Source organism: Eutrema salsugineum, unplaced genomic scaffold, assembly GCF_000478725.1.
Source record: "Eutrema salsugineum unplaced genomic scaffold, Eutsalg1_0 scaffold_6, whole genome shotgun sequence".
Classification (NCBI taxonomy): Eukaryota; Viridiplantae; Streptophyta; class Magnoliopsida; order Brassicales; family Brassicaceae; genus Eutrema; species Eutrema salsugineum.
The window spans coordinates 525242-551828 of NW_006256547.1; the positions used below are offsets into that span (position 1 = coordinate 525242).

A 26587-nucleotide genomic window follows, 5' to 3' on the forward strand; every position below is an offset into this window, starting at 1 on the left:
TCATTCATACTCTGTCACAAAATCAAGATTCTTCCCTCGCTTCTCCTTACCATAAACCAGTATATAGCAAACATTATATTATACATGTAAGAGATATATACATTTGTGGAGAGGAGGCGATAATCTTTTTTAATTTCAAATTGGAATTATTTGTTTTCGTCCGAAGATTTGTCTGATCCACTTGGACCCTTCTAAAATCTTTAAACCAGCTACTGAATAAGGCATGAGGTTAACAGTTGAACCCAGATCACACAGCGATCTCTTGAATCTCTCTGTGAAGATAGAGCTTCTTGCTCTGTTTTGTTCTTCACTCTTTGTGTTAAGGGTAGTTTGTGGTTTTCTTCGTTTGGGGAATTTCGGTTCTGTTTTTCTGTTGGGTCGCAATTATTAGAGGAAAAGAGAGAAAGAAACTCTTTTCGTTGATCTTATTCTTTCTTCTTATTACGTTACGGCACATCATCTTCATGAGAAGGACTTGAAATAGTGTTCCATGGTGGATTTCTTGAGTGAGAAGAAACTACGAGCTTAGTGTTCGTAATATGTCAGCAAAGAAGAAAGATCATTTTTCCTCAGCTATGAAGAGAACCAGTGAATGGTTTTTAATTCTCTTACTTTTCGATTTTCTTACTTCTCTCAATCCTTTTTTGTTTCCAGTTTCGAAGTAAAAATCCTTTCTTTTTCTCTAATAAAACACAAAGATCCAATCTTTTTACATTATTATTTCAGGATTTCTTCTCAGGAAGTCTCCAGTGATGTCACCGTTCATGTAGGAGAAGCTTCGTTTTCACTGCACAAGGTAAAATCTATACCTAAATTCGCCAATTAGTCGATATGATGCTAAACCAAAGACATGATCACATTCTTGCCCAATCATTTCTCTCTCTCTGTATCTTGCAGTTCCCACTCTTGTCAAAATGTGGGTTTATCAAAAAACTTGTGTCTGAATCAAAAAGCGATTCAGATGCTACTGTTATCAAATTACCAGATATCCCTGGAGGCTCTGAAGCATTCGAGCTAACGGCTAAGTTCTGCTACGGTATCAATTTTGATATGAGCACAGAGAACATTGCCATGCTGCGATGTGCAGCAGAGTATCTAGAGATGACAGAGGAACACTCTGTAGAAAATCTCGTCGTAAGAGCCGAAGCTTACTTGAACGAAGTAGCTCTCAAGAGCTTATCGAGTTCGATCACAGTCTTGCACAAATCAGAGGAACTGTTGCCAGTTGCTGAAAGAGTGAAACTTGTGAGCCGTTGCATCGATGCAATTGCTTATATGACTTGTCAAGAGAGCTTATTTTGCAGTCCTTCTTCTTCGAGTAATAACAGTAACAATGAGGTTGTGGTTCAGCAGCAGAGCAAGCAGCCTGTGGTTGATTGGTGGGCTGAAGACTTAACCGTTCTTAGGATTGATTTGTTTCAACGTGTTCTGATCGCAATGATGGCCAGAGGGTTTAAGCAGTATGGACTTGGTCCAGTGCTTATGCTCTATGCTCAGAAATCTCTTCGAGGGTTGGTGAGTTTCCTTCAAACACTCATACCATTTGGAAATGACTGTTTTTCGGTTTGATCCGTTGGAGAGCTCTCATTGGTTGAGAACAGAGATTTTTGCTTATCATTTAGAAATTTCGATTTATTCAGCTTGTTATGTGTAAACATCTTTGTTCTGTCTATGCAAAAGCAGGAGATTTTCGGGAAAGGAATGAAGAAGATTGAACCAAAACAAGAACACGAGAAAAGAGTGATTCTGGAAACAATCGTAAGCCTTCTTCCTCGAGAGAAAAACCCAATGTCAGTTAGTTTTCTCTCGATGCTTCTACGGGCAGCAATATACCTCGAAACAACGGTTGCTTGTAGGCTTGACTTGGAGAAGAGAATGGGACTACAATTGGCACAAGCCGTACTTGATGATCTCTTGATTCCTTCTTATTCTTTCACTGGAGAACACTCACTGTTTGATACCGACACTGTTCAACGCATTCTCATGAACTATCTTGAGTTTGAAGTCGAAGGAGTCCGGTTAAGCAACAATGGTGTAGATCTTGCTGGTGATATGGAACGTGTTGGTAAATTGATGGAGAATTATTTGGCTGAAATTGCTTCTGATAGAAATGTGAGCTTGCAGAAATTCATCGGTTTAGCTGAACTTATTCCTGAACAGTCTAGAGTTACTGAAGATGGGATGTATCGAGCCGTCGACATCTACTTGAAGGTAATTATCAAGTTTGCAAACCATTTACAACTTTATTGATCAAATACTAAATCCTTTTTTGATGACCACAAAAATTGATAAATATTTGACATTTGCAGAAAGTGGTGACCAACAATTTCCTGAAATTGGATAATGACCTATCGTTTGCAAAAACTTTTAGCATCCCATTTCATGAACTTGATAAATCTTGAGTCTTTACAGATTGATGAAAGCTCATTTCCTGAAATTGATAAATCTTGAGTATCTACAGAAAATGATTAAAAAAGCCTTACTAAAAACCTGAGATATACTTAGCATTTCCTGAAATTGATGCCAACCCATTTCCTGAAACTGATAGATCTTAGACTTAACAGAAACTGATGAAAACCCATTACTTAGAAAACTTGAAAATCTTGTGTTGAAGGATTTTGTTTAATGATCAAGTTCCCATTATTCTGGGGGATTTCGAAGCCTTTTCAGGATTTTCACAATGATCTCTGGTGAAATATGTTCTTCTTGCAGGCGCATCCGAATATGAGTGATGTAGAGAGGAAGAAAGTATGCAGCTTAATGGATTGCCAGAAACTATCACGAGAAGCCTGCGCTCACGCAGCTCAGAACGATCGTCTTCCCGTTCAGACCATTGTTCAAGTCCTTTACTACGAGCAACAACGTCTACGAGGTGAAGTCACTAACGATTCAGATTCTCCACCACCACCACCACCTCCAGCAACTGTTCTTCCTCCTAAACTCAGCTCCTACAACGACGAACTCTCCAAGCTAAAACGCGAAAACCAGGACTTGAAACTTGAACTTCTCAAAATGAAGATGAAGCTTAAAGAGTTTGAGAAAGAGAGCGAGAAGAAATCATCAACAACCATGAGCAGCAATCCCAGTTCTCCAATCTCAACTGCTTCCATGGATAAGCCTCCATTGCCAAGAAAGACATTCATAAACTCTGTTTCAAGAAAACTCGGAAAGCTAAACCCTTTTAACATCACACCATACAACGCTAGAGGCAGAACCAAACCACCCAAAGATCGGAGACACTCTATTTCTTGAAAAAACAAAAATCATATATAATATAATATATAAAAATGAGTACATGTTTAATTTTTGTTGGGACTTTTAAGTTCTGATTCAAGGATATTTTTTTTTGTTTTCTACTCTTAAACATTTGATTTTTTTTGTGTGTGTCTGTGTGTGTTTATGATGTTTGTTTGTACATAAAGCTGGTAATATCTTTTTTGAATGAAAAGTATTTCAACTTGTTTTCATCTAATAGTACAAATACACCATTTACACGCATATGTATACAATTTGATATCTATTAGATAACCTTTATCTGAGGAGCTTCTGAGGATAGATCATAGATTCAGAGAACTTGGGATTCTAAAGCTGATAATGATCATACAAGATCGTGGGGTCATGTATCAGAAATTACTGATAAGTTTTCATTTCTTCTTTTATTGGGAAATTAGAAAAGAATATATAAATCAGAATTTTGATTTTCTAATAAATCAGAGTTAAATCAGGGGAAGTAGGTGATGCTTGAAGCCTGAAGGGAACATGCCAGCAGATAGTGCATGTTCTTGTCCCATAACTAATTCATCATTGGCCCCTTTTATAACTTCTCCTCTATTATTTATTTATTGTTTACCATTAATAATAATAATCCAATTTTTTCTTTTTTCCTTTTTATCTGTATAATAGAATGTAAAGATCGAACCTTGTGTAGATACTCATACTACTATGATTGATTCTGGGAATGCAAAATTATGTTGAACTCGAAAATAATTAATATTTATCTTCGAAAACAAATTAAAACATGCATATTGATTTTTTTTACAAGAAACCTAAAAAGGACTACAAAAGAAGAAAACTATTGATACGCATTTTTTTGAAAGAAAAAAAAAAAGATCACCTGATAAGAGGCATGATGATGAAGCACTAAAGAAATACTAAATTGGAAAGAAACTCAAATCTATTTCAGAATATAGTTAAATATGAATACTATTTATTATCAAATAACATTCAAGGTCAATGCTTGAAGCCACGGCTGCTTCTGCTTTTGATGTTTCGTCAATCTCTCTTGACTCAATTGTTCTTCAATATTGTTGTGATTATTATTGCTTGACCCTGTTGAAGACGACGAGAAACTCCGGCGACCGGAATTTAAATTCCTGCCCATCACCTCCGGCGAAGAATTCTTCTTCTTCTTGTTCATTCTCATCAAATCACCACTATAACACGACGGTCCAAGCGTTAGCTCGATCTCACTCTCGTCCATAATCTCTATATCATTACCACCGGATTCACCTCGGGCGGGAAAATTCACCGGCCGGTCAATCTCATGGTCAACTCGTCTGATGAAAGTCCCTGGTCCTGGAGTTACATGATTGCCTTTGTTGATCTTCATGTTCTTCATCAATATCTTCTGGACTTGATATAACCTATGAAGTTCATATACCTGAAAATGCATTTAAAAACCAAAACCATACTTTAGTTTTCATATGTATCTTATATGACATAAGATAAAAAAGATCAGAATCTACTAATTAGTAGTATTTACCTGTTGCTTGAAGGTTTCTTCGTGTTTAAGCATAGCCATTTTCATGTACTGCTTTTCGTACGGGTTAAGAAGCTTCTCCATGTTCCAAGAAATTAAGACTTTATTTCATCAAGATCTCAAGAAGATCTCAAGAAGATTTGATATGACGAACTTGGAACTTCGCTTTGTAATAACCTGTGACAAAAAGAAAAAGAAATTGAATTTTGTCTGCTAGTACTCTATTTAGATTCTGCAATTTTTAGCCACTAATGTTATAAATCTGAGCACACATGCACAAAAAATATCTTCATATATCTATACATACAAAATCTCACACATATTTATCGTACTTTCAAAACCAATTTGGTGGTTCATGTTCTTTCCCTTACACGCATGTCAATCTTGTCTTTTCATTAATAAGACTCTTTTACATTCTTATGGACTTTTCTGGTTTTTAGAGTTACAACTGATGTCACGTTTGGTGGGAATAATAATATAGGTGTTCAATCTAAATGAAATCGAACAAATTTATATTTTGGTTTTTAGAAAATTGAATTTGAACCTAACTGAACGTACAAATCCCGAAACTTAGTTATTCTTTATAAACTAAAAATGTATTTGATTATAAATAAAATTTAGATCTATACCAAAAACCCGTATAACCTGCATATTGATAATATAGACGGTTTACTTTGACTTAAATCCAAAAACCTAATCATTCGAAACCGAAACCCACATTCAACACCCCCCCCCCCTAATATTAGCTTATAACTCTTCTGTGTATTTTTAACTTGTTGCATTGCTAGAGGTTTTTCACTGGGGCCTTGGAGGATACAAAATCGGACCGATAGGTTCACAAAAATAATCTAATAAAGGGATCCATTAACCTTTGACTTATATATTAGCTGATGAAGAAATGACAAACAATAAAAAAAAAAATCATATTAAAAAAAAAGATAATTAGGATCGGATTATCATGACTAACCTGGAACAATTAGGTTTAGAAGCTGATTCTATGAGGGAAGAAGATGATGAAGAGAATTAAAAGCGACTTTTTTTAGTAAGAGAATAATGAGCTTGAGATCAAATAGATGATTATGAGCTTTAGAGAAGAGATATGGATCGGTGCGTCACATTCTTCGTAGTTATATATACTGCAGATAAATTATTTTAAAAAAAACCTTTCACTAATATAATGATTATAAAAAAGGGTTTAGGTAATCATTTGTTTAAAAATATTAATTAATCTCCTTCTCTCACATATCACAAAAACCAAAGTGATTGTTGCATACTCATGCCAAAACAAACAACAGTGTCTTTAGCCAATAGCCTTCAAAGGTTCTTCTAAGAAATATGCCATTTGCCATCTCCCCAGACAGCTCCAGCAAAGCTTCACTTACAATCCATATAATATTTCATTTTAATTTATATATACATATATATGTAACTATGTATATATGTATTTCTGCATAATCGTATACATATGGATACATGCTTGACAGATGAGACAATACTAGATTCAAATTCGGATCCATCACATACCCGCATAATAAATTCGTAAAAACAATTATAATATTTAGACTTCACTTCGTATTCTGAAATCATCTCTATATATCATGAATATCGAAATTGTTTTGGAATATTTAGTAAACTTTTTGTAAATTCTTCGCAAACTAAATGAGAATTTAGTGGTTGTTGGAGACTTAATATCTTATAAACCTTATAGTAATTAAAAAGAAAATTATGATTCGATAATAATTATTACTTAAAAATAACGGGGAACATCTTATATCTTGCTGAGCTTGAATCACATGCAACCCAGACTAACTAATCAACAAACCCAGTTGTCGTAATATATTTATAATTAATATAATTATGCATTATACAAAGAAGTATGATTATTAATACTCCCTCTGTTCAGAATTATTTGATGCTTTAGAAGGTTTTTTTTCAGAATTATTTGATGTTCTCACTTTTCAATGCAAAATTTAATGAATTTTTATAGTTTTTGATCTTTTATACTCCCTCTGTTTCATTATAGTTGATTTTCTAAGTTTTTTTTCTTGTTTCATAATATTTGATTTCCTACATCTAATAAATGCATGTCTCTTCTTTAAATTGAATGAATAATATTAATGTATGTTGCTTTATTTCATTAATGCACAGTTAAAAAAAGAAAAAGTAATAATATAAATAATGAAATCAGTTATAAAAGTAACTTAATTAATAAAAATAAATAGTAAATAATTGAGTATTTATAATTTTCTTAATCTATGTGTAAATATTCAGAAAATCAACTATAATGAAATAGAGGGAGTAATGATATTTAAATGGATTATGAATAATATTTTTAGTATAGAAAAAATAAAAATTAAATGAATTCTTAAACTGTGTACAAAAATCTTAACATTCAATCATTTTGAACAGAGAGAGTATTTGATAACATATGCTAAAATAATTAGAACAGACTTTTTGGGGGAATAATTTGGTATATTTAGGGAAGGGGCGAATCAGAATCTGAGAATAGGTGGCATGTCGTGGGTCCTACAAGTATAGGAGAAGAGATCTTAGCCGTTGGATTCGGTTAAGGATGTCCTTTCGAACTGTTCAAAGGACTTAAAACTGACCCAACAGGATCTGATCTCCACCGTATCTACGAAACACACATAAAAGTGACCAAATAATTCTTCTACAAGTAATAATCGCAATTATTATATAAAAATGGTTTCTGATTAAATGTTCCTGGACCGACTTTTTATTTTCTAAAATGAAACTTTATTATCCCGTTGAGTTTGCATGTTATGTCAAATTTAAATTAATACAAGGCATGGCTTTCTAGTTGGCCGTTTTGTGTTATTTTTATCTTCTATATAAAGTCAATTTTTTTTTTATGTATTCCGTAACGGGAACAATGTCAAATCCTTTACAACTCATTAACATATATATAATTAAGCTATATTTTTGGGTCTTAAGGTATAATAATTAAGCTAATTCGAGATGGTTACTAGGATTCTAGAAAAAGGCATCAGGGAATCTCAATATATACTTCATCTTAAATTTTATATTGTTCTGGACGATGAATTTCCCTTTTCATTATACTCTGTTTGCTATGTCTTCGTGATAAAATCAATATATTTGGTTCGCATGATGAATATGGTCCGGATGAATAGTTAGTTTTTGCTTCATAAAATTAGATGAATTTAGTTCTTAAGAACTTGTTATGTGAAGTTTAAACTAGTTTTTTCATGGTAATTTCAAGTGGGTTTCCTACTGAAGATGAACCAAAATTACGTATCAGCAGTACAATTGAAAAGAGGTATTTAGGTTCATAATAGAATAATGTAAAAGATATCAGATAAAATACCTAGCCACTAACCCTCTCCGTCTTTTCATTTTGACAGCCTAACCACTAACTCATATAATAATCCTATCGCTACCTACATATGTAACGATCTATTATGTTAATACATAACATGTGACAAGTAGCTACTAATTTTATTTCTGTTACCAAAAAAAAAACGTGCTTAGAAATGTGGGTTTAAATCATGCAATTGGAGAGAGAGGCACGCGTTGCCGGAGAGAGGAGAGGCAATGGCATGGAGCCGTGCGTCCGATCGACGCCCGCGTTTGTGGAGTGCTCTCTCACTCCTTCCTCGGAAATTGTTGTTCACAATTATTTAAAGGGCAATTGTTGTTTTATCACTAGAAAAATATGTGGATCGGACGCAACACAATTAGATATACATAATAAAGTCTAAAATAACGATCGAGAGTTGTGAAGAAGATGAAGAAGTGTCTTTCTTCGTAGGTTCTCGATGAAAACGAGACACTGACTCCTACAGTCATGTCTTGTCCCTCCTATGCTACGATCATGCGCCTTCGACGAATACCTTTAATTTGTTTATTAACTTCGGTTTTCTAAAATAGGTCCCTTTAAACTTCCCATTTTATATCATTAAAACAGCGCGACTAATAAGACTCTATGATGTTTTTTTTTAATAAAGGATCTATAATTGTTGTGGTTTACCGTTATTATACACAAGTAAATGTGTATGTTTTTCACTAATGCGTGTCTTTGTGTGCTTTGAGATTATTATTTTTCAAACAATAAGTAACAGTATAAACATCGAAATGCATGCATTTAGTTATGTAAGTATATTGTAAGTTTGTAACGTTTGTTAACATTTAATTTGAAATTAACAAGTTTTCGTTTAAATACATCACTAAATTTGATTTAGAAATCTTAATGGTTAAAACTGTACTAAAATTGAAAAATAAAATTGACGTGCAATGAAAGAAAGTTAAAGTTGCTCTTCGCATTTTAACATTATTAATTTTTATAGGTTATATTTCGAACAGTAGTTGTTTTGTTATGATGCTGTTAAAGAAAAAAAAAAGGATTTCTTTAATGAGGAGATGAAATTTCGTTTTGAGACGTGTTGATAAAATCAAGGATCACGGCCTTCTGAAATTCTGAACCTCGGGTTTCCCATTCATAATCACGAGCTTAATTATTAGAGTTTGAAAGTAAAAAAGATGATTAAACAAGTGATTTATAGTTCGTGTGTGACTAAGGGCAATTATGATGACCAATGGCGATGGGTAACAGTTTCAACTTTGATGTTTATAAAAAAACAGTACTCATTTTTTCAATTTATTTTACAAACCAAGAAGCTCGTGGTCGACTAGTTTCAGGATCGATTCCTTTCGATGAGAGAAATATTTACAAATATATTCACGCATTTTCGGTTAGATCACTGGGATTTGTAGCTATAACAGAAAAAGCATAAGTTCGAATATTTAATGAGTTTCTATCCCACTATAAAATATTTTGGCCGTCTTACTTAATTTGGGATGAGTTGGGTTCGTCAATATATATCACGTAGTTAACAAAATAAATAAATTATAACAATATACACTGATTAAAGTATATTATATCCACAATCTAACTATCAAAATAATCTTACAATTTCACTATAATTTTGATGAAATATATAGGTTTTTCAAAACTATACTACACTATTGTGATCACATTTACCTTTATGCCACATGTAAATTTTACAAACTCTTGCCGGTAAACGTATAACTTAGTTTATTTGATCCGTGGCCATGAATTTTACTTTGTAAGTTTGTAAGTGCAGGCTGCACAATTACATTAAAAAAAAACAAAAAATGGTCATAAATGAGAGTCTTTTTTATCCAAATATAAGTACAAATGATTTTTGGTCACCGACTCCTATAAGTTATAAAAAATTGTTACGATTTTTGCTATGCACGAAGGTCACGATTGAGTATCTTATCTTTTTTTCTTTCTTTTTTAGACATAAAAAAGAAAACATCCATTATAAATTTCAAAGTGCCAAATGTCATCTTTCTTGTTGCTGTTAAAGGAGCCTTTTAGATTCCCTGGGATGGACCCACCTAAAGAGTATTCAATATTCATATTTTTCCGTTGAAATTGTCTGATGTACCCTTTTGAAAAAGTATATTTAGTTCTAATGGGTCTTAATTCATAAACAAATAAAAAGCCCACTGAAGACAAAATACCGAAATGGGCCCAAAGCAGAAAAAAACCGGGAGAAGTAAATATACGTATACATTCTACAAAGTCAACGATTAAATGTCATATTCTTTTACTAATTCAAATCCCAAATTACTGGAGAAGCAACTCGTCGGCCATCACCAAGATCGTGGCTCCAAGTTATATAAATATTCTTCGGCCACAAATTGAAAGTTTCTTCAAAACACGTACAGATTATAAAAATAGAAATATATGATAAAAGTCCATTTGACGATTTCTATAAATATTATTCCATAGTTTCCTCATTTCTCATTAACCAAGGACCACCTCTCGGCATAAACACAGCAACTTGTAATTCCACACGAAATGGCGCGGTTTGGTATGGTTCTCGCCGTGGCTCTTTGCCTCACCATCTCCGTGATTCCGGACACAACCACTGCTCAGCTCAAAACCGATTTCTACAAAAGCTCATGTCCAAATGTTGAACGTACAGTGAGGACAGTTGTCCAACAAAAAGTCAAACAGACATTCGTCACCATCCCAGCTACTCTCCGTCTCTTCTTCCACGATTGCTTCGTCAACGTAACGCTCAAAACTTTTGGTGGTTTTTTTCTATATTTGAAACCTATAGCTAGTATGATTAGTTAAAAAGTTTTACTTGTTTCAATATATAGGGATGTGATGCGTCAGTCCTGATTCAATCAACGCCTGACAACAAAGCCGAGAAGGATCATCCAGACAACGTGTCTTTGGCCGGAGATGGATTCGATGTTGTGATCAAAGCCAAGAAAGCCCTTGACGCAATCCCAAGTTGCAGAAACAAAGTTTCTTGTGCTGATATCCTTGCCTTGGCCACCCGAGATGTTGTTGTCGCGGTGAGTTATATTATAAAAACAATTATCGGTTCAATCTTAAAAAAAAAAAAAAAAAAAATATAGGTCAAAAGTACGAAACTTTTTGGTTATAACTATTAAATGTAGCTTTTTTGGATGTGTTTAGGCTGGAGGAAAGTCGTACCCAGTGGAACTCGGTAGGCGAGACGGTTTGGTGTCGACGGCTGCAAGCGTCCACGGAAACTTGCCAGGACCAAATGACAACGTTGACAAACTCAACAAGCTCTTTGCCAAAAACAAACTTACTCAAGAGGATATGGTCGCCCTTTCAGGTACCAAATTATATAACTCTCATGCGTTTCTCTATCTTAATATGAGACTTCCTAACAAATGAAAATGAAAGGTGATCCATTTAATGATCTTAACCGTTAAAAATATTCTCCAAACGATGCAGCGGCTCACACCGTCGGATTCGCTCACTGTAGCAAAGTATTCAACAGAATCTACAACTTCAACCGCACACACTCCGTTGATCCAACTCTAAACAAAGCCTACGCTAAGGATCTTCAAGCGGCTTGTCCCAAGAACGTTGATCCAAGAATCGCTATTAACATTGACCCAGTCTCTCCAAGAAAGTTCGACAACATTTACTTCAAGAATCTGCAAAACGGCAAAGGACTCTTCACTTCCGATCAAGTTCTCTACACCGATCGTCGCTCTAGGCCCACCGTTGACGCTTGGGCCAAGAACTCCGCTGCTTTCGACGCCGCCTTTGGAAGAGCTATGACCAAACTCGGCCGTGTTGGCGTTAAGACTGGACGCAACGGTAACATCCGTCGCGACTGTGGAGCGTTTAACTAGTAAGAGGAAAAAATCAGTGCCAACAAAACAAAAAAAAAGGAATTTTCTTTTCTGAGTTTTCTGAGTCTGTTTTCTAGAATTGATTCTTGACAAAATATGTATGATTTTGTTTTTTTTTTTTTTTTGGTATCTTCCGTCTGTTCCTGCTTCTTGTATCCCTGAAAAACATTAACAATTTTATATCGTGTTTTTATGCTTTTGGCTGTAACAATTACTACCTTATTTCTATTAAATTTGTTTATCAAATCAGACCTAAGCTTACAAAATCAGTGCACCAAGACATATATACACATAAAACCTAAAGATGATGTTCAACACAAACTCTGCAATTGAAAAATCAGATCTATCTAGTTATAGGGTTAGCTTGTCTTGTCTGAAAATCTGCAGGAAAATCAGGTGTGTCTAACCGGATCTTCTCAAGCTTTGCAGACCAATCTTCCCCGAGTATCGACGGGTTTAACTCCATAGCTACTTGAAAATCTACCATAGATGCTGAAGAACATGCTTCTCCTCGGCTACTAGACCTTGAAGCCGCAAATTCTAGACACGGTTTGATTAATCGTTTCAAGAAGACATTGAGTCCCGCGTTCAACGAGTTAGCAAACCCAACGGAAACCTCTAGTCCTTCCTCCATTATTCCCAAATCGTCTTCGAGTTTCTTCTTTAAGGAAATCGAGTCAGGAAGCTCACCAGAGGAGTAACATGTCCCTATATGATGATGATGTCTTTTCTTGATCACATCTCTAAGATTAACACCAAATGGAGCTTCAACGGGTTGACTTCTCGAACATCGACTCGATTGGTCAACTTCTTCACCATCTTCCAATGACCATTGTCGTTTACAACTAGAAGACACAACCTCAGTGATTTGACTCTTTCCTTTGCTTCCATTACAATCCTTGAACCTCCGTTGAGTCCTTCCTTTACGAGGCGATTTAGGAAGGTCTTTGCATAAAGATTTGAAACTAGGATTTGTCTGAAAAACACCGTTCAGTTGCTTCTTCTTCTTCTTCTCTACGTCTTCATTCTTTATCAATGGAGATGCCTTTGAGAGACATACATTCCTAACTATCCCTCTTAGCAAAGCGTTGTGTAGACTGATATTCTCCTTCTTCACCGTCGCAATGATTAGTTTATCGAAATCAGATTTGCTGATTTTCAAGCTCAGGAATCTTGATAATAGGTTAAGATAGCTCTCAGTTTTGGCCCGACCTATCTTCTTCTCTATCTGAGATTTTAACTCCAAAATGTCTGTTCTAACGATATGATGCTGACCCGTTGGCATTTGGGTCCCTCGAATGTCCCTTTTTAAAAAAATGGAAAAAATTAGAAAATTCACACAAGAACCTAATTGTAAAATTCGAATCTGGATCCGTATAAGTCAAATCAAGAGATAAAGAGGTCAACTCCAGTTGCCATACACACGAAAAACCAAAATTGAGATCCGAATTACGAAACTCAGATTGGGAATTGATGAATTAAGTAACTTTTTCAAGTTCATTGACATGATTGGTACTTAAAAAACCATGTAATCTCCCAGAACGAAAACACAAATGAAGACTGAACAGTAGCCTAATAAACTAAAAATCCAGACTTTTTACCAGTTTCGAGTCCCGAGATAAACAGAAATTAAACTTCATAATTTCTCAATCACAATAGAGAAACATGAATTCCTTTCTACAGATTACCAGATTCGGAAAAAGCTTCGGAGAGCCAAAAAGAAAAATTTGAATTGCCGAATTTAACTTACCTTGAGAACAAGAGAGCAGAAAACAAAGAATCGAATCGAGCTTGAATTGAACAGTAATGATTCGATTTTAATCGCGACTTCGACTGGGGAAAAAAAAAAACAGGAAGAGGAATTTTGGGAAAATTTAGACGGATAGATCGCATATTCTAATTTCTTTTGGTTTTTTTAGAAGCTTCTGCTTTGAGAGAGTCAACGTTTAGTCAACGTGGCACGTGCAAAAATCTACACAGCTGGAGATATAGCTAACGGACCAATCATGTTACCTGATTTGCAAAACAAAGTTTGAAAGTCAGCACATCTAGACACAACTGGTCGGGTCGGGTTGGGTTAACACTTTTTTTATCGCATCACCTACTAATTAAGTACTACTACGCACTACTAATCCTTGATTAATGATAAGATAAACATCATTATCCAATTTAAGCTTCTATATACGTAACATCATCAACTCCATTAATTGGTACCCAAACCGAGGCAAACACAACACTATGTCCCTTCCACGTCAGCACAAAACGGTCCACGTCATCATCATCATCAACATCTCTCTTCATTCCCCACCCGGCGGCGTGTTCCTCTAGCATCGTTTTGACCTCCCTCGCCGCCGTCTCGCTGAAGCCAACTCCGGTGAACTGCGCTTTTCGCATCCGCTCGAACCACCGACTCTTGGGCTCCAATCTCTCAACTCTTTCCGCACCTTCCTTGGCCACCACGTTATCTATCTTCCAGCCTATATCCGCCTCGTACCACCGCCTTTGCTCGCTGCCACGTGTCAAAAACGTGTCGGCGGTGTCGTAAGGAATCCACATGTAGTTGAAGAGAGACCTTAACCTGAACATATGATCACACATTTTAGTATTTCACCTTTTTAATAATTACTCATATATATGTATTATCAATATCACTTTCATCGTCAATAAGTGTCAAAGTAAGCATCTCCAATAATAAGTACCTTTTCGCCAAGATTTCACTAAGTTTTTTATAATCCGATCAAAAAGGTCAAAATTTCTTCTTTAGAGTTTTTTTTTTTTTTTAGAAAACAGTAGAAGTTATAAGCATTAATTGGTGAGTAACCAAATTAAACACAGACCTGGAAATAAAGTTTCTGGAGGTGAAATCTGCGTCTTCTTCGATTAAAGTTACTATCGTAGGGTTTAGATCTTTGAGCTCTTTCAAGAAAACTGATCTGGGAGGACTCGAAGAAGTAAGGGTTTCGTCGGGAATGTAATGGAGCATCATGTGGCAGTTAACGACGAGAGCTTCGTTGAAGACGAAAGGGTCTAATCGTAGCTGTTCGATAAGAGAAGAGAGGCCATCGGAATAAGAAGAAGAGATGATTCTGAACTCCATTGCTATGTTACGTGTGGCTGCGAAGTTTACTAGCTTTGACCCGAGTTCTTCGTAGGAGATTCCGAGCAGTGGAGGCGGATGAGATTCGGCGACGACGACGGTGAGTTTGAGAAGCGGAGGAGGTCGTAGTTCTTTGAATGGTTTGGTTGCGATGGAGTCGATAAGAGTAGGGATTTGCATGCAATGAGTCAAACTTAAGTCAACGACGTGAACGGAGGAATAACCTTGGACGGCGTCGAGGATCGCTGCGTTCGCGGCGATGAATCCGAAACGGTGCCACGGCGTGAGGTCGACGAACGCGGCGAGCTCGATGACGGAGAAGCGGTGAAGCGTTTTCTGGGATAGTGGGGAAGCGGCGGACAGGAAAGCGAAAGCGGGGGACTTGGTGGAGGCGCGTGAGATCAACGCGCGGAGTAAGGAGGAAGCGAGTCTTTGAGTGGAGTTGCCGTCAGGGGAAGCGAGGTTGTTGAGGACCCAAATGATCTGTTGAGCCAACGTGGCGTCGTTTGATTCGATGGCGTTTGCGCAGTGGAGGAGAAGCTGCTCCATGCAGTTTGCATCGCCGCAAAGAGATTTGGAAGATGAGAAACCGGACCAAACGGGTCGGGTCGGGTTTAGAATCATGGTTTTGTTCATTAATTACTAGATGTTTTAATTAGGGAAGGCGAACAGAAAGAACATTATGAGAATTTTAAGAAGATGAAGGCAAACGAACGATAGATGGGAATAACATTAAATGCAAATGTGTATGTATTGAGGATAGAACAAAAAAAAAAAAGAAGAGAAGGATGAGAGAGTGTTGAAGGCAAGAAGGAAGAAAGAGACGAGACATGTTGAGTAGTACCTTATCAGTATGAAACGCACCGTTTTGAACCTGAATCGAGACAAAACGTAGGTGTACAGCCTTTTTTCTGGTCATGTGCTTTCGTTTTCGTTTCTCTGGGTCTTAATTGATATAGGCGTTAATATGTCTCTAAAATAGCTAAACTTATGTATAGCATTTATGGTGGCAATCTCTATGTATATGGACAAATCATCTTTCATTTCGTAAAAGTTTTTACCATTTTATGACGTCGTCTTGCCCTCCAAATTCTCGTACGCTCCATATATAGTTATACTTAATAGATAACTATTTCCTTGTATAAAGTATTATTCTTTCAACAAAAACAATGTTCCCGACTCCCGACTTAGCTACATTTTAAAACGTCCATTTTTGTAAGAACCAAAAATATAAGTTTTTGTCTATAATCTCAGATTATTATAGCAGATTATTATTTATTTCCTAACGACTGAAATTCGAATTCATAACTTTGATACCATGTGGAACTCGAAAGAGATATTGTCATTTTTTGTATGTTAGTGTTACAAATAATAGTCATATGATAACTAAGCAAACCAGTATCTCTATATTATATACATGTGTGTCGGAATATACCGTATATGCATTAATGCATGATGGAAATATATAACATCGTATATGCATGATGGATATTAAAACACCGTATGTATATTAACATGTATAAGGAAAATCCGAGCAAAGTATGTAATTATGTGGGCAAATAAATCCAAGATATACATTACAAACACACACGCACACGCTCCTCAGAGAGTTTTGGAATCTCTGTGGATGATTCCTTAGGCCTTGAGATAACAGGGACTAGAGGACATGATAGGGTTTGGTTTTATTTCATTACCCGATGTTGAATTAGACACCACGACAAATACTACATTGTCAACCATAAGAGTTAATTTGTGTCAATTTTAGTCAGCTCAACTGGCTAGTTACTTTGATCAAACATGATTTTACTGCTAATTACTCAAACCCTTATTTTATTCACGTGTTTAGTTAGCAATTAAGTGGCCACGCATAGTTTTAATAACTTTATATCGCATGTACTAGTATACAGTCTACGTGGCTGACTTGATAGTGTTTTGTTAAGAATCGATTCCAAAGATACTAATAAACAAACAAAATTGGACTATTTTAACAATAAAACACGAGAGATTTTACAATTAACAAAAGAAATTATCATAATAATATTTTCTTAAAACTGAATTACACACAGCAGAAATTGATAGTATTGTTCTCCTGGATTGGAGTATCACTTTGACCCTAAATGTTGCAATTAAAAATTTATAGAACAGTTGGTACGCATCAAAGTGCTTAGACCATGTTCAATGGTAGGAGTGCTTAAGTATTATTTAATTATTAGTTTGAAGTTAAAAATTTTTGTTAAACAATTCTGATTTTGTAAGCTCCAATGGAGGAGTCCAAAGAACCAGCGCTTACAGTAAAAACAACGTTAACTTTTACAGGGTTTACCAGCTCTTGTTCAATTGATTCCACAAAGATTCCATTCTCTTTCTCTTCAACATCCAAAACTTCTGCTAAATTCTGGTCAGGGATCTCTCGATCTCAGCTCTCAATTTGTGGTACACAGGGAACACAAACGACACCGTTTCACGGTGATTATCCTCATCACGCCTAAACATCTGAACAGAATTTGGGAAAACAGAGCCTTAGAAAGCAATCGCGAGAAGCAAGATTCCCAGAAAACCTAGAATCTAAACGATCGAGACGGAGACGGAGAAATCGAAGGTCGGGTTTTTTCGATAGAGAAGAAATGAATAAAATTTTATCCAACACAGAATTTTTTTTTTTTTTGCATTCACACTTGAAGCCTATCAATTTTGACACGTGTCGGGTAAGCATCCATGCTTAAGACGCTTGTTTGAGTTTCGATGCTTAGAGTAATTGAATATTTAGATTTATTTTTTTAAAAACATCACTTAAGCACTCCTTTTAAGCTTTCGCATTGCTCTTAGGATCGTGTATGATCGCATCTATCGGCGCATTCGTGGGAAAAAGAACCAGGCATATCAATTGGCCCAAATTACATTGGGCTTATCAAAGCAGTTAATGATATAAACGGCTAAAGTGCATTGGGCTTCACTGACAACCAAAAGAAAAAAAAAAATTGATTTAAATGTGCCCAAGTTCCCCACTTTTAAAACAAATGGACAAAAAGAATTGTGGAAGTTCCCCCCACCCAAAACATATCTAAACACTTGATTCCACACGGAAATTTTTTTTATTTTCGTTACAATATCAAATAGAGGGTGTATTAGTCGATTTTTTTATGTTACTGTTTCCTCACTTACGTGTATATGTAGTTGATTAAGTTTCATACGTAATATATAGGGTGTGAGAAAAGATTAGTAAAAGCTGTCAAAATATCTTTGTAGTAGGGTGAAGAAGAGGCCAAGATTGGATATAAGTTCCGGCGATGCGGGAGACATTCACGTGACTTTCACGTGTTCGAACACCGTTCGGTCATTGTCTCCATCGCTTCTAAATCTCCGCTGGTCCCAAGTCGTCAGATTTTGTACGCCTCCTCTCGCGTAACTTACCAAATTACCCCCGACAGAACAGAACATTCTCGATCATCTTGCATTATCTCTTAGTATTGACGTGCTTTGACTTATTGATACGCAAGTGTATACTATTGCTTTAACAAACCTGGATATTATGTCCGGACTCTGTAATTATGTTTATTTATTCTACATTAATACTATAGATCATGACCTGTGTTCCACAAAATACGAATTGGTGTTTCGAATTTTTATATTTTTTAAAAACTACCCAATGCTACATCATTTTATCGCTTTATTTTTGCTAATTAATTCCGTTATTTGTTTTACATTTGTTTATGTCACCGATATGAACAATAATTGGTAAGTTGGTATATTACGACAAAAGCTCATCAATTTTATTTTTTAAACACTGAACCCACATGATGTCACTGGAATTATAAACCTTAAAACGTATATATTAATTGCATTAAATTAGATCCGACATGTGTGGAAGGGATCAATAGACAATCGTATATATTAGTATCAGTTTAATTTCTCTTGGTTAAAAATATCTCTAGTGGATAACGTAATAATATGACAAAATACAAAGTGCGTGGATTAGGAGGAGATGGAAAGAGTTTAGGGCACGAGTGCGACCGATAAAATTGTTGAAGGGGCATATGTCTCTTGGACTCTCCCACGACCAAGGATCGTTTTATATACTAAATTTTGCCTGTTCGATAGTGGCAGAAACAACACCAGTGACATGGCTTTTGTCTTTAAAATCATCTTACGTCATGTAAAATCTTTCAACGACTATATTCCTATAACATTATATGAAAACGCCAAAAAAGTTAAAACCAAATCATTCATCTCGCCCTTATGTCTAAGTACTGAGTTTTAATTGATATTTTGATATTTTTTTTAGAGTAATTCAAATTTATTTATTTTCAGAATCGGGCAAAATAAAATATAATGCTCAATGTGATAGGATGTTTACAATTTTGATAAAACTATTTCCCCATATGTCAATATTGTGATGGATTGGATAAAGCTAAATATTATTAAGTCAGCAAGTGGGCTCGGTGCAGAAAAAAGACTTAATAGGCCCTACCAGAGTCCAATTACAGCTACGGCTTTTTACATCCAGCACGAGTCGTTCTAATCCTTTTATCGATTTGACTTGAATTTGTATCTTGAGACAAGTCGTTGATGATATCATCTTTGGATATGGGTCTGGTAAACATTAAAAAAAGTGAAAAATCCTTAGTCTTTTTTCATTAGTGTATTAACAAAAAAAAATCTTCATTATCTTTATCGGATTTCATATTTTTTTTGGTATTAAACTTGAAACCAATGTATGGTCCTAAGCTGGTTAAATGGTTCATTATATTAATTAATAGTTTAAGACATGAAAAACAAAAGATACTGTAGTACTTAGGTGTAACTAATTATTATATCCTCAGAATGTCATTATATTTCAAATATGTTTTTTTTTACGGTAGTAAGAGATATTGTAATTAGGTGGACCTAATTATTGTGAGTGGAACGGACGGAGCAGATTGAAGGCTGGAGGATGAGATGACGTTCCCAATATCGGTGGAGATAAATCCTCAGATGAGGGAATTGATTAGACGAGATAGGGACATCTTATTAACGACATCGATTTCTTCTATCATGCAATATGTCAAATATAATAAAGGGAATATACATAACAATTTTAATAAATGAATCTGGACGAACAAAGCATTAAAAGCATATCGATCCTTCTAATCTCTGGCCTTGCTGAAAAATATATTGTTTTTACTCTTGTTTGATGACCTTTTTAATTTTGAAAATATATAAATTCCGGTTATTATTAAAAATTGTCGATACTTGGAGGCAAGAAGAAATATGGTTGGCTATCTTGCTCTCGCTTTTCTGCTTTCGTTGTAATTTGGTTCTTTTGTAAATTCAAAAAAACTGGTATAAAATATTAACATTTTACAAAAAAAAAAAAAAAAAAGAAATATGGTTGGGAGAAATAGGTAACTTACAAAATTAAAAATTAAAAATTAAAAGTATTAAAGAAGTCATAAAGGTCGAAGGAAAGATGAGGTGGACTACTGCCCTTTGCTTGCCATTGGCACAGGAATAAATGTGGGTCTCATGTCATAATATCCCTTTTATGATTATCATAAAACGCCAAGTAGACTATATCTGTCTGTATATCATTAGAGCCGAGAATTACTTCTGTCTTTTCCAATTGCGCTTCTATATAAATTCGCCAAAACCTCACTGACGCTAATTAAACTTAGGTAATTGTGATTTAATTTTCTTTTTCCCATTATGGAATAAAACTGCAAAACAAAAAGATCAAGTGAAAAAAGAACGAGTTGGTTTCAAGAATTCTTTGCTAGTCAGCAAGCTATTCCCTTTATGTAATAATTAATATTACCTGGCAACAACCAAGCAAATTCTATTATTACTGTATCTATAGACTACAAATGAAACGATTTATGTTATAAGTATTATTATCTCATTTGTGATCACAGATAGTGAAAGAACTAGTGATCAAATAGCCCTCGTCCAATTATATTGGACAGTCTATCCAAGATCACCGGTTTGATTAATTATATAAAATAGCCTTTGGCCAAAGTCGAATATTAATAAATATGAAGATGTGAAGAAAAAGGAGTGTGTGTTTTAGAGTAGTCCATGGGCGAAAAATGGCTCTTTGTGCCGTCCAAAAGCCGCCTCTAAAACAAAGGGCTCTCTGTCATGTGTGCCTCCTCTCAAGCCATTTGGTCCAACCACATGCTTAGATATCGTATATCCACTTTGTTAATTGTATACACATTTAAATATAATATACATGTACGGCGAAACCTTTTTTCGATATTTTATTTCCACCATGTTAGGAGCCCACTATACTGGTTGAGAAATTGTTTTTTGTTTGGAAATTTTGCTTGCTAAAAAACAGGTGTATACTGGATATACATGTAGCATCCTGGCATCTTTGCGTGTGAAAAATTCGTTTGCATTCAAATAATATATGCTAAAATAATGTTCTTAGACGTTGGAATATCTAACAAAATATTATACGTGAAGAATCGATTGGTGTTGGTAATGATTTCGAGTTTATTCTATGTATATAACTCGATACTAGTGATTAAAATTATCTTCGTTATAGGAATCGGGACGCATTGTTACTGTGTCATTGAGGTAAATATAAATCAAGGTAAATTAATTCGGTCGGAAATCTAAAAGTTCACTCAATAAAGTTTTACATTGGTTGGTTAATGACTCTAAAACGAGAGAACAAAATCAACTAGTATTACAATTGACTCGCCGGTCTGCCAAATATTTATCCACGGAAACGGGGAGAAAAATGTGAAAAATAACATTTTTAACCCTAACTAAAACTGGAGAAGAAAAAAAACGACACCGTTTGTTTAAACAAAAAGGTTAAGCAGCTTGCTTGTTTCTCCTCCCTTCCCGTACAGATCATCAGTTGCCGTTGCAGTGTTATCCCAAAACGACGTCGTTGTAGTCGTCGTCACTGATTCCTCCGAATTCATCGACGGTGATTCCACTCGCCGCCGTGTTGAAGAAGGCGTTGTCTTAATGGGGAAATTAGGGATCAGTGATAGATCGAGCTCCGAAGATAATTGTTGCTCCGATGCTAATCGTTTACGTTTCGTCGGAGAAGAATCCATGGTAGATCTGGACCTAGAGCTTGAGAATCGGGAATGATGGTAGACGTTGCGATCGCTGGAATTATTCTGCTGGAGATTCAACATTTCCGTACAGATTTCAGATGCTTCTTCAGATGTAGCCGATGGAAACCCGGCGAATCCGCCACCGTGAGTGAGGAGCTCCGGGATCGGTCTCAAAGAACCGCCGCGAAGCACCGTCTCAACCGCCGCTTGGCAGATATTCCAGTTTCCAGTCCACAACATTCCGATTGCTCCGTTTACCGGGTTCACTGTTCTTCCACAAGCTTCGTATAGCAAAGACTGAAACAGAGCTGCGCAAAACTCGAAAAACATCAGAAAACGACGACCAAATAAATAAAAAAAAAACTTGAAAACGGTAGAGATCTGGTTTGGTTTGGTTTAGATTAATTACCGGGACGTTGAGATTCCGGTACGGCTGAGATAAAGGACATGAGGCCGGCGCGACCGAAGAATTTAGCGACGAAGACGGTGGCGTGTCCTTGAGCATCGGCGGTTTCTATCCATTGAATACATGGCCGGAGTATACAATTCTCGCTGCAACCTTTCCGGAGCACTCGGCAACCATTGCAACTCATTTTTTTCCGATTAGATATATAAATAATCTTCTCTTGCGTATTTTTGTGTTTGTTGAGCTTTTAATTTCGCTGTTCTTTCCTCGTTTGTTGCTGAAGTCTGGGAGAAACTCAGAAGATGAAGAAAGAAGAAGATTTGCTTTGGGAGCAAGAAAGTGATCTTTGCACAGAAAGAGAGAGAGAGAGAGAGTAAATGTTCTGAAGATAGAGGGGGAGACCAACATATATTTATATACACACACATTAATACATACAAATTTAAATATCCCAAATTGGGATTTAACAAAAGCAAATATTTAAGAGACGGAAAAACTTAGGAATTCAAAGGTCTTGGTGTGTGAGGCTCGCCGCCGTAGAAGTTTCTTACACTAGTGTATTTTTTTTATTAGCAAAATGAAAATTAATTACTGCGATTTATTTTTCAAAAAGAAAATAATGATTTGGACGCATTTTGTTGAAACGTTTTATTATGAAGTGACCTTAGAGAGGGAGGAGTCAAGATTCCAAGATGATGGGTGTGAGCGGCTCCGTGTCTCCGCGAAAAGGTTTGTGTCTTCTTCTCTCAGCCGTTCATTCTTTATATTAGACTATTAGTATTAAATTTTATTAGTTGTGATAATTAGGATAACCCCTTTTCTTTAAGATGATGCGTCAGGAATTATCCGCAGCCTGTAATTGGTGACAACAACTGTGAAGTGAAATTGGAACCTCTTATTATTTGTCCAATAATATAAATAAAAAAATACATTTCTCATTGTAATTTGTTTGCTATATATATCCTGTGTTGATAAATATAGACTATTTTTGCAAAATAGCATCAATAATTGCTTCCATATCTGGTTAGTAAGTGGGTGAAATAATATCTAATAATGATTTTAGACTTTTTAGCAATCTTATCTTTTTTTCAAGGAATGCTAATCATAACAATCATTTTTTTTTTGTATGAGATAATATCACATGCAATGCAATAGAGGTAGGGAGTTAATTGTATGCGTCTCCCCCTCCCCCCTAATCTCCACTAATCATCTCACTTGATGATTAGTGTAAATATTTCATTTTTTTTACCGTTTTGACAATCATATACTATATAATAATGGGATATAAAAGAAGAACGTAATATTACAAGATCTAAAAAGGACAAAGATAAATAAATTTATAGAAATTTAGGGGACTCACCGCTAAGTCGACCCCTGAAAGAAAGAAAGAAGCGAATGACCCTAAAGCATCCTTAAGAGACCTACCTACATAATTAAATATTAATTTTGCAATACCAAGTCTTCTTCTATGGTCACTCTCCACACAGCTAAAGTGAGGCTCCTGTTTGCATGCAGTGATGTCATGGGTGACGTTATCAACGTTTTCTTTTCTCACATATATTGTACTCGATAATAATTGGGATAAAACTAATGCGATAAAACGCCGCCGTGTTGCGTTCGAGGCTTACGCGGTATCTTCTATCAATAGCCAAACTGCGATTACTGTTTTCTTATTAGGTCCATTAATATTGGGCTAATAAAATTAATGTATCGGCCCATTAAATTCTGCACTCATCCAATAATTATGAGTCTTGTGATTTGTAGGGTTTCGCGAACCGATCCGTTCTAATGAAATCTACTTCTTTTCTTTTGTATTTAATGAAAACGGGTGACGACGATGTTGGTCTCGAATTTGGCTAACGCAGACAACAGGATTCTCCGGATAAATGAGCTAATTACCATGGGCCATGGCCCGTGATTTCAGACCAACCTTTTATCGAAATTTGATATCAATTTTTATATTTTTTCCTTAGACAGAGTATATCTGAGATTGAAGTCCCAAAAAAAAAAAAAAAAAAAAAAGAAGGTATATCCAAGGTATCAAACAGAAACTAAAAGATAAGGAAAATTTTTTGGCTTTCAAAATTTAAAATAGCTCGTAGCTGAAACAGTATACCTGTTAGATGTTAGATCCATGGTATATTTGATTTCACTTTGTATAAAAATCTTTTTTGGGTCAAAATCTTGTAGACCATAATTTCAGAATAATGGAAAAAAAAAACAAGTGCAGTACAGATAAAACATATAGATCATACGTTTACCTCCTGAATTTTTCACATGCCCGTTTTTTCTTAGTTAGATAATAAACTTATAATCTATACGCAGATACATGCATTCATGTGGATGGTAATCTACATATATTAATTATATTGATGATATACGTGTTTCGGACCGGGTTATTTAATTTCTGTGTTATATAAATTATGCTGCTTGACCCTTATAACAAGGAAGAAATCAAGTAAATAAATAACATTTTTCTTGAGAAGTAAGTGAGGTCACAAAGTCCAATACATCAGCAGACATTTTATGTCTTTTAGCAATTGCATTACCTCCGTAGCGTGATGTACACATTTTGGCATTTTAACTTTTTTATATATTACAATAAAAGGAAATCCCCTAGAGGTTTACAACTAATCATGTCCTTTTGATTATGATTATTTCCAATATGTCATTTCTTAAAGAGTTTTTCAACTCTTTTATGTGGACAACAAAGAAGATTTTAATAAAATTCGTGAATATTCCAATGTAATGTTCGAGCCAGTCGCTCGACAGTCCACACTCATAAATTTTTTTATAATATTGATACTCGATAGTTTTAAGTAATATTAAATTTAAACAATATAACAAAATGATATCCATCAATTATTTGTCTCTATATTCGATCATCTTCACTAAAATATTTTTTTCAAAACTCTAACTGTATTTCGAATCCCTCATCAACTTTATCAGAAAACGTCATTATTGAGAAAATAAAGGACAATGTAAAGAGATAATTCGATGAATAAGTTAGATATAGTATCAGATAATTTTTAAATATTTTAACTGGAAAATATACTTTTAAATATTAACGAATTAATGGAAGTGAGGAAAGGAAACTGCGAAGAGATAGAGTAGAAACTGGAGATACGAATCCAATCCAAAGAATGTTAAAAAAAAAAAGTGGAAGAATATTGTGGAAAAAGTAAGCCGTCTGATCACGTTCGATATATTATGATTAGCGCAGAAAGATGATATTCCACTGTAAGGTAAAAGATTGCGAAGCACCTTTGCATTTCTGTAAACCCATTTTAAAAAAAAAAAAAAAAAAAAACCCTCTGCATTTCTCTAAATTATGGATGTTAAAGAAAAATATATAAAAGCCAGAAAGGTAATCGCTTTTATTCTAATTGGGCCCACGTATAGAAAAATCGACGGCCTATGTTTCAGGAGAGAATTTCAGGACCACCAGTCTCCTTGCGCCACATTGCAGATTCTCCCTTCGCTTTGTTCATCGACTCCGAACCCATCTCTTTTTCATTCTTATTAGTTTATGTTTTTAATCATTTTATTTTTATTATTTATCAACAAGATCTACTACGATTTAGTTAAAAGGTTCTATTTCTAAAGTAATCAAGGTTTGTTTTACCTCTTTTGATTGAAACTCTACTCTTTTCGGCTATTTTCATTGTAAGAATATCATATCTTGTACTCTTGACAAAAAAATTACTATAATAGAATTGTCATTGCTATTAACTTATGTGTGATCAGCATAACTAAGGTAGTAGAAACTGGTTGTGAATGTATGTATATATACACAGTTATTTATACACAACTGGTTGTGAGTCTATGTATATCAGTATATATACACAGTTACTAATAACTATAGTGTGCTTCACACAAATAAAATAAATAATTAACCCAGATAGTAGAATCTGGTTGAACTGTCGTATTTTTTCCCGGATTCTTAAATATCTACGGACTACGGATATAAGCATAAAGCATTTGTCATCGATATACCTATATATGTATATACGTATGGATCATACTGATCTAGTTTAATCGGTTATTTCTTATATTCACGGGGTTGTATTTTG

At 35.1% G+C, this 26587-nt stretch overlaps 6 protein-coding genes across 8 annotated transcripts; 2 read left to right on the plus strand and 4 right to left on the minus strand.

Moving 5' to 3' along the window:
• The first annotated feature begins 292 nt into the window (after positions 1-292).
• LOC18011849 (BTB/POZ domain-containing protein SR1IP1) lies at positions 293-3459 on the plus strand. 2 transcript variants are annotated; one of them, XM_024151188.1, is made up of 5 exons: positions 293-595; positions 727-796; positions 898-1515; positions 1681-2211; positions 2713-3459. In XM_024151188.1, exons 1-5 carry the CDS (start codon positions 540-542, stop codon positions 3250-3252), a joined length of 1815 nt encoding a protein of 604 aa, XP_024006956.1. In that variant the 5' UTR covers positions 293-539; the 3' UTR covers positions 3253-3459. The 2 variants fall into 2 exon arrangements, with proteins under 2 accessions (XP_024006956.1, XP_006393938.1); XM_006393876.2 differs by having other exon boundaries at positions 1684-2211; positions 2713-3448.
• A 697-nt stretch (positions 3460-4156) lies between these two features.
• Positions 4157-5862, minus strand: LOC18011850. Of its 2 annotated transcripts, XM_006393878.2 has the most exons (3): positions 5727-5862; positions 4763-4936; positions 4157-4660 (listed from the first exon to the last, which is right to left on the minus strand). In XM_006393878.2, the coding sequence occupies exons 2-3, from the start codon at positions 4841-4843 to the stop codon at positions 4214-4216; spliced, it is 528 nt and encodes a 175-aa protein (XP_006393940.1). In that variant the 5' UTR covers positions 4844-4936; positions 5727-5862; the 3' UTR covers positions 4157-4213. The 2 variants fall into 2 exon arrangements, with proteins under 2 accessions (XP_006393940.1, XP_006393939.1); XM_006393877.2 differs by lacking the exon at positions 5727-5862 and having other exon boundaries at positions 4763-5033.
• Positions 5863-10580: 4718 nt separating this feature from the next.
• On the plus strand, positions 10581-11974 carry LOC18011935 (peroxidase 73). The gene is made up of 4 exons (XM_006393879.2): positions 10581-10844; positions 10937-11137; positions 11262-11427; positions 11550-11974. The coding sequence occupies exons 1-4, from the start codon at positions 10629-10631 to the stop codon at positions 11954-11956; spliced, it is 990 nt and encodes a 329-aa protein (XP_006393941.1). The 5' UTR covers positions 10581-10628; the 3' UTR covers positions 11957-11974.
• A 91-nt stretch (positions 11975-12065) lies between these two features.
• Positions 12066-13825, minus strand: LOC18011738. Its single transcript, XM_006393880.2, has 2 exons — positions 13707-13825; positions 12066-13260 (listed from the first exon to the last, which is right to left on the minus strand). Exon 2 carries the CDS (start codon positions 13239-13241, stop codon positions 12300-12302), a length of 942 nt encoding a protein of 313 aa, XP_006393942.1. The 5' UTR covers positions 13242-13260; positions 13707-13825; the 3' UTR covers positions 12066-12299.
• Positions 13826-14079: 254 nt separating this feature from the next.
• On the minus strand, positions 14080-15713 carry LOC18011739 (scarecrow-like protein 32). Its single transcript, XM_006393881.2, has 2 exons — positions 14794-15713; positions 14080-14534 (listed from the first exon to the last, which is right to left on the minus strand). The coding sequence occupies exons 1-2, from the start codon at positions 15687-15689 to the stop codon at positions 14126-14128; spliced, it is 1305 nt and encodes a 434-aa protein (XP_006393943.1). The 5' UTR covers positions 15690-15713; the 3' UTR covers positions 14080-14125.
• A 5917-nt stretch (positions 15714-21630) lies between these two features.
• LOC18011981 (LOB domain-containing protein 37) lies at positions 21631-23195 on the minus strand. Its single transcript, XM_006393883.2, has 3 exons — positions 23178-23195; positions 22518-22858; positions 21631-22416 (listed from the first exon to the last, which is right to left on the minus strand). The coding sequence occupies exons 2-3, from the start codon at positions 22699-22701 to the stop codon at positions 21842-21844; spliced, it is 759 nt and encodes a 252-aa protein (XP_006393945.1). The 5' UTR covers positions 22702-22858; positions 23178-23195; the 3' UTR covers positions 21631-21841.
• Between the last annotated feature and the right edge of the window lie 3392 nt (positions 23196-26587).

Coding starts and splice junctions, on each gene's coding strand:
- LOC18011849 (XM_024151188.1), top strand. CDS start 540: ATGTCAGCAAAGAAGAAAGATCATTTTTCCTCAGCTATGAAGAGAACC. Junction 596..726: donor ATGAAGAGAACCAGTGAATG/GTTTTTAATTCT, acceptor TTATTATTTCAG/GATTTCTTCTCAGGAAGTCT. Junction 2,212..2,712: donor CCGTCGACATCTACTTGAAG/GTAATTATCAAG, acceptor TTCTTCTTGCAG/GCGCATCCGAATATGAGTGA.
- LOC18011850 (XM_006393878.2), bottom strand. CDS start 4,843: ATGGAGAAGCTTCTTAACCCGTACGAAAAGCAGTACATGAAAATGGCT. Junction 4,661..4,762: donor AAGAAACCTTCAAGCAACAG/GTAAATACTACT, acceptor ATGCATTTTCAG/GTATATGAACTTCATAGGTT.
- LOC18011935 (XM_006393879.2), top strand. CDS start 10,629: ATGGCGCGGTTTGGTATGGTTCTCGCCGTGGCTCTTTGCCTCACCATC. Junction 11,138..11,261: donor CCCGAGATGTTGTTGTCGCG/GTGAGTTATATT, acceptor GGATGTGTTTAG/GCTGGAGGAAAGTCGTACCC. Junction 11,428..11,549: donor GGATATGGTCGCCCTTTCAG/GTACCAAATTAT, acceptor CAAACGATGCAG/CGGCTCACACCGTCGGATTC.
- LOC18011738 (XM_006393880.2), bottom strand. CDS start 13,241: ATGCCAACGGGTCAGCATCATATCGTTAGAACAGACATTTTGGAGTTA.
- LOC18011739 (XM_006393881.2), bottom strand. CDS start 15,689: ATGAACAAAACCATGATTCTAAACCCGACCCGACCCGTTTGGTCCGGT. Junction 14,535..14,793: donor TCCAGAAACTTTATTTCCAG/GTCTGTGTTTAA, acceptor TCATATGTTCAG/GTTAAGGTCTCTCTTCAACT.
- LOC18011981 (XM_006393883.2), bottom strand. CDS start 22,701: ATGAGTTGCAATGGTTGCCGAGTGCTCCGGAAAGGTTGCAGCGAGAAT. Junction 22,417..22,517: donor ACCGGAATCTCAACGTCCCG/GTAATTAATCTA, acceptor AGTTTTGCGCAG/CTCTGTTTCAGTCTTTGCTA.